The 16,598-nt window shown below is 54.2% G+C and overlaps 1 protein-coding gene across 2 annotated transcripts in view; it reads right to left on the bottom strand.

The window, feature by feature from the left end:
- The window catches only part of LOC136563706 (mitochondrial Rho GTPase 2), a 48,960-nt gene extending 33,116 nt beyond the window's left edge, over positions 1 to 15,844 (bottom strand). The window contains exons 1-18 of one of the 2 annotated variants that reach the window (XM_066561261.1): positions 15,311 to 15,841; positions 15,052 to 15,228; positions 14,673 to 14,790; positions 13,930 to 14,100; positions 12,656 to 12,779; positions 12,278 to 12,345; positions 12,077 to 12,183; positions 10,775 to 10,996; positions 10,051 to 10,119; positions 8,550 to 8,660; positions 8,320 to 8,465; positions 8,032 to 8,089; positions 6,726 to 6,844; positions 6,162 to 6,317; positions 3,716 to 3,843; positions 2,099 to 2,215; positions 964 to 1,199; positions 99 to 238 (exon numbers count right to left, since the gene is read on the bottom strand). In XM_066561261.1, coding sequence (XP_066417358.1) covers positions 99 to 238; positions 964 to 1,199; positions 2,099 to 2,215; positions 3,716 to 3,843; positions 6,162 to 6,317; positions 6,726 to 6,844; positions 8,032 to 8,089; positions 8,320 to 8,465; positions 8,550 to 8,660; positions 10,051 to 10,119; positions 10,775 to 10,996; positions 12,077 to 12,183; positions 12,278 to 12,345; positions 12,656 to 12,779; positions 13,930 to 14,100; positions 14,673 to 14,790; positions 15,052 to 15,228; positions 15,311 to 15,541 — 2,498 coding nt within the window. In that variant the 5' untranslated portion in view covers positions 15,542 to 15,841. Of the gene's footprint in view, positions 1 to 98; positions 239 to 963; positions 1,200 to 2,098; positions 2,216 to 3,715; positions 3,844 to 6,161; positions 6,318 to 6,725; positions 6,845 to 8,031; positions 8,090 to 8,319; positions 8,466 to 8,549; positions 8,661 to 10,050; positions 10,120 to 10,774; positions 10,997 to 12,076; positions 12,184 to 12,277; positions 12,346 to 12,655; positions 12,780 to 13,929; positions 14,101 to 14,672; positions 14,791 to 15,051; positions 15,229 to 15,310 lie in introns of both variants that reach the window. The other variant, XM_066561258.1, reaches the window with a different exon arrangement.
- Positions 15,845 to 16,598: the final 754 nt, after the last annotated feature.

Consider the following 16,598-nt stretch of genomic DNA (forward strand, 5'->3'; position numbering starts at 1 on the left):
GCTGGGACCTGAGGCTTGTGGAGCTCCATGAGTGTCACTGTGGCTGTCTCATCACCAGGACACCCAGTCAGACCCCGTGGAGCTCCCACTTCACTCACTTGTGCTCCAGCAGGAGGTCAGAGGCAGCCAGGTTGAAGATCCTCACCACCCCACTGTCAAAGCCACAGGCCAGCATCTTCCAGAAGGGGTGGAAGGCCACAGTACAGGGAGTTTCCTCTGCAGCTGAGAAGTCATACAGCTGCAGGGAAGAGACACCACAGGCTGGAGAGGACTGGAGCTGCAGCTGGACCCAACAACTGATCAGCCTCACATCTGCACCATGAGCATGTCCCTGCTCCTGCCTGGATGGATCCAAGACCCACTGAAGTCCTGGGTCTTTGGGCACTCAGATAAAGCCCTTGGATGTTAAGGTTTGTGCTAAAAAGTAATCTTCAAAAGACGGAGGAAAGGGAAATAGTTGTGTCCAACAATACATCATTATCGGTGATATTTTTGCCTGACATCTGGGAGGAATGAAGAGGAAGACTTTATCTTATTAGAAGGTTAATTAATCACTTTATTATACTATATTATTTTATATGATATTACACTATATTACATTAAACTGAATTTATACAAGTATTTAACTCAACTCAACTGCTTAGAATTTTGTGACTGTCTGCTGACCAACAGTCTGCACACACACTTGGCCCTGACAGGCCAAGGAAACAAACCACCATCACTTTGGGTAAACAATTCTATATTGTATTTTACTTTGGCATAACACAGGAGCAGCCAATGAGATAAGAATTGTTTTCATCATTCTTTTCTCTACTTCTCTCAGGTTCAGAGAATGTGAATTCCACAACCTCAGAACCCTGGACTTCCAAAGGGTCTCTTGCCCGTGGTTACCCCTCACACTTCAGGGAGGGTTCCTGAACTGTGGGGCTTTGATAGACACCCCCTGCCTCTTGTGTCACCCACCTGCTGCCTGGAGGTGAGGTCCCACACTCGGATGGTGCTGTCCTGGGACACTGTTGCCATCTGCTCCCCCGTGCCCTGCAGGGAGAAGCCCAGCACGGAGCCCCCGTGGGAGCGCATCACCGTGTTGTAGTCCCGGGCCTGCACATCCAGGTAGCCCAGGCTCCCAGCAGCTGTCGTGGACAGGACTTTGTGGCCATCTGGGCTGATGCAGACAGAACTCACTGAAGCCTCATGCTCTGGGGAAAGATACAGGAGTCAATTAATCCACTGGGAAAGGAGCAGCTGGAACACAGCTACAGACCTGTGGCAGTGTTCACAGGGGGCTTAAGATGAGGGAAGAGACAAGGATCTGACTCCATGTTTTAGAAGGCTGATTTATTATTTTATGATATATATTATATTAAAACTATACTAAAAGAATAGAAGAAAGGATTTCATCAGAAGGCTGGCTAAGAATAGAAAAGGAATGATAACAAAGGCTTGTGACTGACCAAGACAGTCCAGACAGCTGGACTGTGATTGGCCATTAATTAGAAACAGGCAACATGGACCAATCCCAGATCCACCTGTGGCATTCCACAGCAGCAGATAATCAATGTTTACATTTTGTTTCTGAGGCCTCTCAGCTTCTCAGGAGAAAAAAATCCTACGGAAAGGATTTTCCATAAAACATGTCTGTGACACAGACCCACATTTAGTAAAGCAATGCCCACGACTCAAAGACTGAATGCTTGCAGGTGTGAGTTGTGACAGATTAGAGAGATTAGTCTCTGCCCTTCCTAACATCCCTGGGCTCTGCTGTAATGGTGATTGTTTCAAAAGCAATCAAGGACTGCTCAACTTCTCCCCTAATTTTTCATGAACAGATGAGCCATGGCTAGAAAGGGACAGGAATCAAGATGGAAGGTCTGTTCTCTCCCAGGAGATCCTGCCTTTCTCCTATGACTTACAAGAATAAACATGAATAATTGCCACTGAGGACTTCCAAGGCAGTCAGCCCTGGAGGCAGCACACGTCACACAGCCCTGACTCACAGGGATTGCTGTGGGAGCTGTGCCAGTGCAGCTCTGGATCTGCAGCAGGACATGTGGAGCTACATGTGGAGCTCAGAAGCTCCACTCCCACCTCTACTCACCTGCCTCTAGGACAGCAGCTGAGAAGTCCATTAGCCACAGCCTCACATAGCCATCCTCTGATCCCGTGGCACAGAAGGTCAAGGACATGCTGATACTGTTTATAGCAATCCCAGGGCCTGGAAACCCAAAAAACAGCTCCTTATACAGGTGAAACAAGAAAACTCAACCTGACAGGGGCCCATGCAAGAGCTGAGGCTGGTAGTCCACCCACACCCAGCTGAGCCTGAGGAGGATGCAGGAACCCCACAGTGACTGGCAAAACAGGCTGAAGGGTCTCAGGCAGCCCTTCTCAGGGCTCCAAACTCCTCTTGACCATTGTGAACCTCTTGCCAGGCACAGAACATTCCCACCTCTGCTATATTTTTGCCTCAAACAGAATCCTGTAGCAAAGGATATGCCAGATTAACTGCCTGAGGTACAAACCTTTCACTGCCCTGACCCAAAGCCTCTCTGCAGAAGGGAGATACAGATCCACAGACTGGGACTTTTTGATTCATAGCATCATTAAGGTTGGAAAACATCATTGAGCCCAACCATTATCCCCCCACCAGCCCATGTCCCCAGGTGCCACAGCCAGGTGCCACCACAGGCTTTTTGAACATTTCCAGGGACAGAACGGGCAGCTTGTTACAATGCTTTACCACACTTTCAGTCAAGAAATTTTCCCCAATATCCAACCTAAATTCAGGTCTAAAGGCCATAAGTCAGAGCCAGCACTGAGACCAGGAGGCACCAAGGACTTTGTTTCATCTCCTCTTGGGCCCTTTCTTGCCTGTGAAGTGGGAACTGCAGTTGCACACCTCTCAAAGGCCACATTATAGATTAATTAGCTCAATTTGCCAAAGCAAACTATGCACTAAGTTTTAAGATACCAGAGCAATCACACTTGAAAGTGAATTCTTCCTGCTGCTCAAGTTAATGGAAGAGCTGAAAGTTGGTCTACTTAATGTAGAGCAACAAAGATTCCCCAAATGTTCGGCAGCAGCTGAATAATGAAAAAATCCCCAAATTCATCTTTTTCGTTAATCTTAGTTCTTTTTCCATCTCTCCATTAAGCCTCCCATCAGCAAATGAAGACCTTGTCTCATGTTTCTAAAAGTAGTGTTTCTCTGAAAGTGCAATCAGCATTTAAAATGCTAAAATCTTTCTTAAAACGATACTTTGCTGTACTAAGGGAGATTATTTGCAGTCCTTAAGAGACAAATAGCAATGATCTAAACAACCCCAAAATAATCCTTCAGCAGTAGGTAAAGAGCTGGTTGGTTTGAGCAGATTTCTGACCCCCATGGTGGTGGAGGTGGTCACTGGTTCTTGGTCTCCCTCTCCCTGCCTGCTCCTGCTCCCACCTGAGCTGTTCCCTGACTGCTCCTGTTCCCTGCCCGTTCCTGCTCCCACCTGAGCTGCTCCTTGCCTGCTCCTGCTCCCACCTGAGCTGCTCCTTGCCTGCTCCTGCTCCCTGCCTGCTCCTGCTCCCTGCCTGCTCCTGCTCCCACCTGAGCTGCTCCTGCTCCCACCTGAGCTGCTCCCTGCCTGCTCCTGCTCCCACCTGAGCTGTTCCTGTTCCCTGCTTGCTCCTGCTCCCACCTGAGCTGTCCCCTGCCCGTTCCTGCTCCCACCTGAGCTGCTCCCTGCCTGCTCCTGCCCGTCCTCCCGGGGCTGTGCAGGCAGCAGGCGCCGTGCACTCCGCACACAGACGTTCTTGTAGTCCACCTCCAGCACGTGGCCACTCCTGCTGCACACATAGCTGTGAAAAAAAAAACAAAAAAACAGGAGAGATTTGCTTTTAGTAAAAAACCACCTTGGTTTACCTTATTTGTGTAAAGCAATCCTGGCTCACAGGTAATATAAGAGGTCAACGAGGTGTCCAAGTGTTCCACACACCTCCAAAGAAGTGAGAGCTTCCTATTTAGTTTCTTGACCCTTTGGAATAGAAATTAGCAAAAGAGCTAAAAGCTTGCCATAAACTCCAGAAAGGAGCCTCCTTCTGCCACAGGCTGGCTGAGCTGACAGCTCTGCCTTTGTGGGACAACATGGGGTGGCAACAAAGGTCTGGCTTTGATGATTAAAATAAAACAACAAAGTGTGTGTCTGTATGCAAGAGGATGTGTGCCAGGCTCCTCCCGCTGACCCAGGAATCCAACAGAGAGCTTCAGGTGGGGAGAGAGTCACTAAATATGGCACAACAGCAGCATGGCAAGAGGAAAGAGGCTGTTCTGCGAGCAGCCAAAGCCCTTTTGGGAGGTGACATGTGCTGAGTGGGGAGAGCCTCTCCCAGCTCCAGAGGGCAGCTGTATTTTGAGGGAGAAGCCCAGCAAAGCACCGTGGTGGAGGGGGAAGGAGAATGCTAACAGGGAGAGCTGCAGAGCTCCCTCCTCTGGGCTGCCTGGGCAGGTGACAGTGACAGGCTGTAAGAGACGGCCTGAAGTGTGTTGGGGAAGATGAAACAGGAAAGCCTTATAAATATGATTGCCTGGCAAAAGATTTTGAGAATATGGAAACTACAAGCAAGATTGAAATGAAAGCAAGCTTTGAGATCCCTCAGTTACTGAACAACTGGAAAACAATGGCATGGCCAGCTGAAGGTGATCCCCTTTTGATGGAACAACACCCTCTGCCTGCAGACAGCTCCAAGGGTCCGAGCAGACCCTACAGCTTGGCAGAAGGGGCCCAGAGAGGAGTTTATAGGGTTTAAAATGTAACACAGTATGGTAATGTAATGATTCTTATAGGCTGTATGTAAATGCTATAGGATTTGTATCTTGTACTAGATTGGTTAGTGAGAATTAGAATATTCAACACAGAAGATTTATTGTATTGTAATGGGAACCTCGCTCCCTTACCCTCTTACTCTCTCACCCTCTCATCCTCTCTCCCCCTCTCTTCTCTCAGGCCTGCTCTGAGCTGTGCCTGGCAGCTCCCAGCAGGGCCCTGCCCCCAGGCCCTTTGCAATGAACCCCAAGTTCCAAGCCCTGGCTGCAGAGATCTCTGTGTCCATCCCAACCAACCAAGACCCTGAGGGCCCTGGCTGGAGTTCTGGCCTGGCTGAGGTGGATGCTCACCAAGTGATTGTTTGCAGCTGTGTTTGCAGTGCTGCCATGGTGCTGCTTTGGGCAGGGGCTGGCAAGGAGCAGCTTGATACCCACTCATCACAACCGCCCATGAACTTCCCCACCTCTTGGCCAAATGAACCTTCCGGGGTAACTTTGGTGATGGAAAATCCCTTATCTGCCTCATGACCACCATGATGGATGGAGATTGAAGCCCCTCCCAAAGACTGAGACCCCCATAATTCTGACACGGGGGGGTTGGCCTGACTGAAGCAAGAAGTTTGCCAAGTGTTGCCTGTAGGTGTGTTTGCTGGACCAAGAAACCAGTCCTGAAACAATGGGTCCTGCTCACTGCTGAGACAGACTTACCCTGTTTAGGAACCCTGTTTAGGACTGTCTGTACCCATTTTCAATAGACTCATTCTCCATTGTCTTTTGCCTGTTCCCCCCTTGGCAGAGGACTATAAAGATCCCTGAGTTAACCAAGACTTTGAGATTCTCCCTGATGTCACAAGACAAATCTATTGGCCAGAGCACAAGGATTTCATCTCTCCATTGGTAGCTATACCCCTTCCCCTCTTTCTCTCACTATCCTTTATTCTCCTTTCCAATCCTTCTATGGCATTTGCTGTGGGCATTCAATAAAGGTGCATTTGTTTTGATTAATACTGAAATCCCCTCTGTGTTGTTTTTTGAACTCTGAGATCAGTTAACAAACCAACACAACACAGCCCCTCAATGTGCACACAGGCCCTTATAGCACACACAGCCCCACACAGGGCACACACACACACACACAGCCCCTCACAGGGCACACACACACACACACAGCCCCTCACAGGGCACACACAGAGCCCCTCACAGGGCACACACACACACACAGCCCCTCACAGGGCACACACAGGGCACACACACACAGTCCCTCACAGTGCACACACACACACACAGAGCCCCTCACAGTGCACACACACACACAGCCCCTCACAAGGCACACACACATGTTACAGCCCCTTACAGTGCACGGTCCTCTGGCTCCTGCTGGAGCCCCTCCTCGAAGGCCAGGTCAGTGAACTCCAGGGCGTGGTACTCGCCCAGGGGGACGGGACACGAGCGCAGGGCCCCGCTCCGCACTCGCCACAGCCTGATGTTGTCCTGGCCACACGACACCATCCTGTGCAGGGAGACACGGCCTGAGCACCAGGGCAGGGCTCCCCAGGCCCCTGAGGGAAGGGCAGTGTCCCAAGGGCCGCTGACAGACAAGGACTGAGAGCAGAAATGGCAACCAGGTGGCTGCAGCAGCACAGTTCCCCCCCAGCCATGCCAGAGTTATCAAATAAAAGGGGTTTGGGGTGAAGGGACTTTAAAGCTCATCTCATTCCACCCCTGCCATGGCAGGGACACCTTCCACTGTCCCAGGTTGTTCCATGCCCTGCCCAGCCTGGCCTTGGACACTTCCACATATGGTACAGCCACAGCTGCTCTGGGCACCCTGTGCCAGGGCCTGCCCACCCTCACAGGGAACAATTCCTTCCCAGTATCTAAGAATCAATACTTTCAATTTCTTTTCGTGGCACACTACCTGGTATCATCAAAGAAAGCAATCTTCATAGCCTGGATGTCCACATCTGTGTGTGCTCTGGCCAGCACAGTCACACCTCCACCACGGGTCACCTGAGCAGTGTTCCACACCACCACCATCTGAAGCAAGAAAATATGATGGGAGAGCTGCTCAAAACCTTGGCAGCACAAGAGTTTTTCATCCCACAGCTGCTCCAGAGCTGGGCACAAAGTATTGATAACAGAGCTGGAACAGGGAAATAAAACCCATTGCACAGAGGGTTTAGGACAGTCCAACAGCTTTGCAAAGCTTCATGGCAATATCCTTTTCTGCAATCCATAATTAGAGGTTCTAAATCCCAGGGCTGCCTGGCAACAGGGCTCAGACTTGGAGAGAAAATCCACAGAGCAGCGGGACCTCTGCCTGCTGGGATACAGGAGCTGTCCCAGGGCTGAGGGAGCAGGAGGCAGCACGTGCCCACTGCTCAGAACAGGTCTGTGTGCCCTCAGTGCCCATCACCAGGGGCAAGAGTCAAACCCTCTGCCCAAAGCAAACAGAAATGCTGGAGGATGCTCTGCATTCCAGCACAGTGTTAAAACCAAACCCAGCATCACCTCAGAGCCTGGCATGGGCTGAGGCATCACCCTGGGGGAGATACTCCCCCAGCACCCCCATTCTCCCACCCAGCATTCACCCCACTGATCCCACCTCCCCAGCTCCCACACGGATCACAGAACACTGCCACGTGCTGGGAAAAACACAGAGCACTGTGTGGCTTTTCCTTCACTTAGTGATGGCACAGCTAATTGCTGATGGTCGTCACAAAAGGATAAAAAACAGTTCCACTGACAAAACAAAACCCCCAGTCCCATGGAACAAGTTTATTTTTGACTGCTCCACATGGGATCTGCGTCATCCCCAGCTACAAAGCTGGGTGGCAGCTCCAGTGCCTGGCATCCCTTCCCACAGTGATGCATGGAGCTGGAAGATTTCACCTCACATCTTGCCCTAAATGCTATTAAAATAAAGCTATAATCCCATCACCCTGCCTGGGTCCTAGCTGAGACCACTCCAGGGACAGAAGAGCCCCAAAGCACAAGCCCAGCAGGTCTCCAGCTGCTTCCAAAAGGATTTGTTCACTTGCAGCTGAGGAACACCCACAAGCATCAGGCAGAGGGAAAGTATTCTCTAGGCAGGTAATGAGAAAGGGATGTCCCCCAAGAACATGTCTAGGAAAGCTGAGAGCAGAGGTTTGCCTGGAAAATAACTACAGAATCTGGGAGAACAGCTCTCCCAGGGAAACCTCCCAGCCTGTGTCAGCTCTCACCGTTTTGTTGTGCACGTCCTTCCCCACACCACACAGAACAGCTCCACTGTGGGAAAAGCTGCAGGAAGAGAGACCTGGTGAAAAACAGCCCCTTGTACCCTGGGTTCATCCTCACAGGGCATAAAAGGGGACAAGCAGTGGGGATGGGGACACAGCAAGAGCTGAGGGATAAGCTCAGCACAGAGCTGGCAGCACATGCAGGCCAGCTGCCAGCAGGTTTGGTGACAAACACAGGCAGCTGTAATTCACCCTGGGAACAGCTGCTGTGCTGCAGTGCTGAGCACCCACCTGAGGGACACGAGGGCCTGCAGGTGGGTTTTGAAGAGGCACAGGCAGGTTCCCGTGGGGAAGTCCCAGAGGCGGCCGAGGCCGCGGGGCCCGGCCTGCGCCGAGGCCAGCACGGAGCCGCTCCCGCTGAAGGCCAGCGCTGCCACCTGCGGGGACACGGCCACACAGGAGCCCACAGAGCCCAGGGGCACCACAGGGATGGAGCAGGGCTGCCAGGGCTTCTCACTCACCTTGTCTGTGTGGCCAAGAAAGAACCTCTGCTCGCCAGTCTGGAGGAGCAGGGCCACGATGACGGCGTGGCAGGGGTACACCACGGCCATGCTGTCCCGCGTCCACAGGGCCTGCAGCACCGACACAGGGGGACACTGTGGGAATGTGCCCCCTTGAGGGACTGACAAAACTATCCTCTGTCTCCTTAAACAGGAAAAAAGCCCAGAAGTTTCTCTCCTCAATTAGGTTAAGACACCTCATAGGACCTGGGGGACTTCACCTCAAACTTAAGGACAGCCAACAGGACAGGAGCCAAAAAGTTCCACCTGAACAATTTACTAGAAAAAGAAGACAACAAAGGAACGAATGGCTTTTGTGAGGTGTTTTACCAGGGGCAAGAACCTCTTGCACCTGGCTCGGTTTTTCTCTGTAAAGAGTTTGTTATTTTGCCTTTTCTAAAAACTTTTCTGTTTCCAACACTACCACAGAAGCCATCCTGCTGATTTTATGCCTTCTAAGGTAGCTGAGCTGTCTTGGGTGTGATATAAATCTCCAAAAGCTTATGAGACCTAGCTCGAACAGACCATATATCAGGACACAGCTCCAGAACTGCCCCACAGCCCAGGCACAGTTCTTCCCCAGCCCTGGAAGTGTCCAAGGCTGGGTTGGATGGGATGTGGAAGAACCTGGGCTAGTGGGAGTTGGCCCTGCCCGTGGCAGGGGATGGAATGGGATGGGCTTAAAGGTCCCTTCCCTAGCACTGAACAGCAGATCCAAGGAAAACGACATTGCTGGCAGAGCCTTGAACTGACTGAAGCAAACCAACCCTTCCTTTTCCCTAACACAGACCACAGGCAAGGCTCAGTGTGCCACAGAAACAGTCCAAATCACAACCCTTCCTTTCCAGCCTCCAACAAAGCAGCACCAGTTTTAATGTGTTAAAAAGAAGTGGAATTTAGTGAAGGGTCTGGAGCACAAGTCTGATGAGAAGCAGCTGGGGGGCCCTCAGCCTGGACCTTCTGAGTCTCCACAACTCCCTGACAGGAGGGGGCAGCCAGGTGAGGGTCAGGCTCTGCTCCCAGGGAAGAAGGAAAATGGCCTCAAGTTTTGCCAGGGAAAGTTTAGACTGGATATTGGGAAAACTTCTTCACAGAAAGGGTTGTCAGGCACTGGCACAGCTGCCCAGGGCAGTGGTGGAGTCACCATCCCTGGAGGGATTTAAAAGACATGTGGTGCTTGAGGACATGGGTCAGTGGAAAGCCCAGGAATCCTGGGAAAACCAGCTGGAACTAATGTCCTTAGAGGGCTTTTCCATCCTATAATTCTGTCTAATGGGCCCCATAATTTTAAGTTCACCATCCTAACAGCAGAGCAGTTCTCATAGATGCTCAGGCTCACCCACTTTGGGATCATTTTCCACATCAAGCAGTGCCACACTCAGCTGCATTTCACACCTCCAAAACATCCATATCCTGGCCACACAGTGACAGATCAACTCCCCAGATCACCCAAGCCACTGACCCATTTGGTGCTGCAGCCTCCAAAGCCAATAATTGTTCTCAGCTTCAGGATGGGATCTGGCACAAGCCCCTGGAAAAGAAAACCAGACAGCACCATCATGCTCAGAGCCAGGCTGGGGTCCACCCTCCATGGGCACCCCAGCCCCAGTGCTTGGATCTCTGAAACACAGAGGCAGCTTTGGGTTTCTCCTGTCAGAGGGGACAACTTGAAAGCATTTAACCTGGCAGAGTCAGAGCTGGCAGCAGGAGGAGCTGGGGTTTCTGAGTTAAGCAGCTCTCCCATCCAGCCCCAGTGACGCCCTGGAGCCACTGTGACAATCCCAGACTGGTTCGGGCTGGAAGGGACCTAAAAGTCCACCCACTTCCATCCCCTGGCCACGGGCAGGGACACCTTCCACCTGCCCAGGTTGCTCCAAGCCCTGTACAGCTGGCCTTGGACACTTCCAGGGCTGTCCTGCAGGCTGGGATTCACCTGTGGGATGGCAAAAGGGCCAGAGCCCTTCCTGTACACACCTGGGCAAACCTGAGGCTTAAGGTCAGCACATTTGAACACAGGGTCCCTCTGTCAAGGCAAGGAGGGTGCTAGTGGCAAGAACTGCTCCTCTGCATCTTTTGGACTCCATGAGTTTAACTGAAACCCCAGCATGAACCTTGTGTTCCCTCTCTCCCTTCATTAGACATAACCACCCCAAAGCCACCTTGTGACCCTCCAGAACTTCACACACCTCCTCTGAGCCAGGGACAGCTCGGGTTGTCTGTCCCCTCCTCTGATGAGCATAGACATGGATGCCACCAGCACTGAGTGGCAGTGGCTGCCTCGTGTCCCCTGCACTGTGCAGCTTCTCCTCCAGCACGGGCTCTCCAGCAGGCACAGCTCCCCCAGGCCCTGGGACTGCCAGGTGAACCTTAGGGATGCTTTTTGTGCTCACAGGACACCGACGTGGCACCTGAGAATGAGCAAAGCCCCAGACAGAGCTCAGTTCTCCTCCCAGGGCCCTGCACCTGCCCAGGGGCAGAACAGGGAGACACCCACAGCTGTCCTGAGGGCTCTTCATAGCAACACACACAAGGAGGAAAAAATCTGGAGGGAGAGCAGCCCTGTGGCTACCTGGCTTGGCCAGGTTGTTAACCAGCCTTCTCCTTACACCCCCAGCATTGTCTGTGCACAGTTCATCTCCTCCAAACAGCAAACCAGAGCCTTGTCCAAATGCTCCTGGAGCTCTGGCAGGTTTGGACCACTTCCCTGGGGAGACTGGTCAGTGCCTAACCACCCTCTGGGGGAAGAACCTTTATCTAATATCCACTAAAACCTGCCCTGACACAGCTCCAGCCATTCCCTGGGTCCTGTCCCTGTCACAGGGAGCAGAGATCAGAGCTGTCCCTTGGGAGGAGCTGCAGCCCCTGACAAGGTCTGACCTCAGTCTCTTTTTCTCCATCTCTTTAAACCAAGTGGCTGCTGTACCTCTTATCCTTCCCCTCCAGACCCCTCACCACCCTCCCAGCCATCCTTTGGACACCCTCTAATGAGAGAAGTTGTGCTCCTGTTTCTCCCTCTCCACAGCACGAGGATGGCTTCCCAACACCCCCCACCACACTGGGTAAGCCAGCCTGGACCCCAGCTCTCACATCACCCCAGTGGGGAAGGGAAAACCAAGCTGAGGGCAGCTGCCTGCAGCCCCAGCAATGCCAGCTCCACACCCTGCTCTGCTCCCTCAGGGCACTGCTCACATTCCTTGGTCTCCACACCTCACTGCCTTATCTATAACTGATCTGACACACCGATCTGCTGCCTCCACAGAGACAGGGAAGATGGATGTCTGGAGATTCCAAGGTACTTGGCACATCTCCTGTCTCTGTGCTGCACCACACTGCACCCCCAGGCAGTCACTGCAGGGCTGTGGTCACCAGACCATGCCTGGAGCAGCTGCCAATGACAACAAGCAGCTTCTACCTCTTAAATTAAGACACAGGGAGAAGTTCCATGGGAAGCAGGAAGGAAGGAGCTGCAGCCTCCAAGGTGCACTTACAGCTTTGGGACTGCTTATCTGCTGGACAAGGGGCAGGTCACGGGCTGCTCTGGAGTGTGTCACCAGCTGGGTCGGTGGGTGGCCAGGCTCCTCCAGGACTCGGTCACCTGGGCAACACAAGGAGCAGGTCCAGCTCTTTTGGAAACCCAGAGCACCCAACGGGGCTGGCACAGCCTTGGCTGCTGTCCCCAGCATTCCCACCTGCCACAGGATGTGGGAAGCTCTTCTGGATGGAGTGGTGCAGCAGCTTAGCCCCCTCAGATGGGAACCTGAGCAGAACCAGAGGAAGGCACCGTGTCACTGGGATACTGCATTGGCACCTGGCAGTATCACCTCTTACCTCAGCCTGGCACAGAGGCCTCTTGGCTGTCATAAGATCCCTCCCCTTGTGCCTCATGGTCCTCCAAACACAGGGGTACCAAAGGCAGATGGCACTAAGGGTGTCTTTGTTACCAACACCTAAATGCTGGAGGTGGGGGGACCAAAAACCAGCCCATTCCTTAAGTGGCACTGCCCATCCTGCCCCTCCCAGGGGCACGGGGAGGTCTGGGAGCTGCAGTGGGGTGGGAGCAGCCATACCTGATGTAGTCATAGAGGTCGTGCCACCTCTCCCCCTTGGGCACAGGGAAGGCCAATTCCCGGGGCATGGGAGCCACCCCGCGGCAGGACAGGTCACTCAGGCGGGCCCTGGCCAATGGCACACCTGGCAGGACAGGGACACACACACACACTGAGCTCCCCAAGCCCAGGGAGCTGCCTGAAATCCCACTCCCTGAGGGATACAGGCACACACACCACTTCCCACCAGAGAAACAAAGAGCACAAGCCTGAGGTTTGCAACAAACCCACATTTCACAGGTGTATTCCTGTAACTCTCAACCTCCAAAGAAGAGCCCAGAGCAAAAACCCTTGGATCTCAGTTATAAACCCCCAGGCTCAAGATTCATATGATTTCTCTTAAAGCTCAATGCCCATTTTTCTTATTTTCTCCATGAATTTTTAAATTTAGGAAAGTGAAAAAGGTTTCAGGAAAGCTACAGTAAGTTTCAGGAATTTCAAAGCAGCCCCTATAACTTCTTCCTCGCTGATGCTTCCCAGCAGGCCAGGAAGTTCAGACAGAATTCCAGCACGAAAAAGGAAAGAGAGAAAACAAAGGATTTGACCAAAGTACCTCTGCCACACTGAGCAGGTGGATAAAAAAAGCAGGTTGGAAGATTTTTGACACAAAAAAAAGCACAGGCTCTTCCAGCAGATAAAGCACAAGTCTTGCAGAAGTGAAGCTTGATGACACCTTTCATTTTTACCCCTGAAAAAATTTCTAACCTTAGAAAGATATTTAACTTTGCTCTTTTCATTCACTTTTACAGCTGGAAAATGAGAGGATACTTTCCTCCAGAGTTTGGGAGTCTGTATTCCCTTCCAGTGCCTAAAGGGGCTCCAAGAGAGGAGGGGAGGGACTTTGGACAAGGGCCTGGAGGAACAGGACAAAGGCAAATGGCTTCAAACTGCCAGAGGGCAGGGATGGATGGGATATTGGGAATTAAGAATTGTTCCTTGGCAGGGTGGGCAGGCCTGGCACAGGGTGCCCAGAGCAGCTGGGGCTGCCCCTGGATCCTTGGTAGTGCCCAAGGCCAGGCTGGACAGGGCTTGGAGCAGCCTGGGACAGTGAAAGGTGTCCCTGCCTGTGTGGAAATTTAACACTGTACCAAGTATTTTGCCCTTTCTGTTCACATCATAGAGCACCAGAGCTCTGCCAGGGCTGCAAACTCAGCTCTGAGCCCCCACGGGCTCCCCTCAGGCTGGGCTGGAGTCTCAGGAGGAAGCAGAGGCCACCCAGGCTCTGGGCTCCTCACCTGGCTCGAAGAGCAGGTCGCTGGTGCAGAGGTTTTTCACGAGCAGGTTGCAGCAGAGCTTGACCCCCCTGAGGTGGCTGTAGCTGCGGGCCAGGTACAGGGCCAGGATGGAGGGCAGGTCCAACACCAGGCACGTCCAGCGCGCGTCAGCCGGGGCTGCTCCGGGGACACCTGGGGAGGGGAGGACAGGTGGGAAAGAGGCCACAGACAGAGACCTTGCTGGACAGGAGACACAGGGGTCACAGGGCTCAGAATGAAGTATTTACCAGGCAAGATTCCTCCCAGGCCTTGCCAAGTGGGAGGTGGGAAAACATGTCTTGTAGGTTCAGGGGTGGGGAAGGACAGACGGGCATCCCCCCACCTCCATGGGCTCATGCCTGGCCTGGCACTGCACCCCACTGTTTGGGAAAACAGGGATGGGGAACAGCCCAACCAGGAGCGACAGCTCTGACCTGGCTGCAGAGGGGCTCACTCAGGCCAACCACTGTTATCAAAAAATCCTGGGATGGTTTGGGTTGGGAGGGACAACCTTTAAACCCATCTCATTCCATCCCCTGCCATGGGCAGGGACACCTTCCACCAGCCCAGCTTGCTCCATGCCCCATCCAACCTGGCCTTGGACCATCCCAGGGATGAGACAGCCACAGCTTCTCTTCAAACACATTGAGCCAACTTGAGAACTCAATTTACTTTCTAACAATTAGTTCTGGTGGTGGTGTGCCAGCCCAGCCCCAGCTCCTCACCCCGCCGGGCCATGCCCTCGCTGGCTGCCCCGCAGACAAAGGGGAACTGGAGCCAGGTGGCCGAGGATTTGAATTCCTTGAAGAGGTTGGAGAAGGAGATGCGAACCACCTGGTTTTCCTGGGAAGAGACACAAACACACACACACACACACCACGGAGCTTTAGTCACCCTGGTGGCTTCGGCAGGGAAGTGCTGCAGAGGAGGAAGCATGTGGCCCTGTCTTCTGTCCCCTCCTTGGCCCCGGTGGAGATGCCACCAGGATGGAAACCACCTCCAGGCCGGAGTGACCCACCAGCAGCAAAGAGCAGCCATGTGTGCCACCCCCAGTGCTTCAATCAGCCGTGATGGCAGTGTAAGAGGCCACCCCGTGTCACGGACCTCGGTGGTGACATCCAGGTGCACGAGGAAGTGCTTGCGGGGCAGGGGCCTGAAGAGCAGGTAGAGGTAACGCCCTGTGAGCCCCAGGGACTGCGTCCCTGCCCGGGGCAGCTGCAGGTAGCTGCTGGCTGGGTTGGAGCCTCGGATCCGGTAGATTGTTCCCTTCATCCTCGTGTCCTTTGGAAACCAGGGAAGGATGGGGGTGGGTCAGCACTGCCCACCCCTGGCAGTGCCCCCCGCCCCATGGTGGTCCCGTTACCGTGAGGGCGGCCACGTCCCCCTCCTTGGCAGAGCGCTTCCACTCCTCCACACGGAAGTGCTTGAAGATGTTCAGGTAGGGACGCTGCCAGGCTGCCAGCACCGGGATCATGGGGGATGGAACCCCAGCCTGGACACACCCCACTGACGCCTCTATGCCCCCAGGTCCCCTGCCCCATTGGCACCTCACTGTCTGCACGTCCTGAGTCTCCCCAGCCCGTTTCAATCTCATGATACAAGCCTGGTGATGGCCTCATTATCTCTTTACCGCAATTCCCCCCAGCCCTAGTGACACCCCCAAGGCCCAGAGTCCTGCTGAGAATCCCATTCTCCCCAATTCTAGCCCCTGGAACCTCCAAGCCCTGAGCTCCTCCAGCCCCAATGACATCCCCACCACATCCCCTGACCCTGCTGCCCCGGCGCTGTCCCTGTGCCCCGAGCATGATGACAGACCTGCTCATGGAACCCTATGTTCTGCGTCCTCCCCCCCCGTGACAGCCCAGTATCTCCACGTTCCAAGCCTCCCCATCCCTGGTGGCACCCTGTTACCTCCATGTCCAGAGCCCCCATGCCCAGTGACAGTGCAGCCCCCCGGACCCAGCGACACCCCTGTGCTCACTGCCCCCCCGGTACCCCCCTGCCCAGTGACAGTGCCCCAAGCCCCAGCCCAAGTGAGGACCCCGAGCCCGAATCCAACCAACCCAGCCCGAGTGACATCCCTGTTACCGCCACTCTCCAAACGCACAGGCCCCTCACCCCGGTACCCCCGTGCTCTGGATGTCCCGCACCCCGCCCCCGTTACCGCTGTGCTCCGAGCCCCGCCGGAGCTGCCCCATCCGCGGTGACACCGCCGTGCTCCGAACCCCATCCCCGGTGACGCCGCGGTTCCCGCACCCCACTGATGCCCCACGTCCCCCCATCCCCGGTCACACCCCCACTGCCCCATGTCCCCCCGTGTCACCCCATCCCGGTCACACCCCCATTGCCCCGTGTCCCCCCATGTCCCCCCACTGCCCCGTGTCCCCCCGTGCCCCCCCATCCCCGGTCACACCCCCATTACCCCGTGTCCCCCCATTACCCCGTGTCCCCCCATCCCGGTCACACCCCCATTACCCCGTGTCCCCCCATCCCGGTCACACCCCCACTGCCCCATGTCCCCCCTCCCGTCCCCGCTGTCGCCCCCGGCGCCCCCCCACCTGCCGCCATGGCGCGCGCCGTCGGATCAACCGTCCCGCGCGGCTGCAGCCAATCAGCGGCGCGCTACGGACGGTCACGTGACCATGTCCCGC

Source organism: Molothrus aeneus, chromosome 16, assembly GCF_037042795.1.
Source record: "Molothrus aeneus isolate 106 chromosome 16, BPBGC_Maene_1.0, whole genome shotgun sequence".
Lineage (NCBI taxonomy): Eukaryota > Metazoa > Chordata > Aves > Passeriformes > Icteridae > Molothrus > Molothrus aeneus.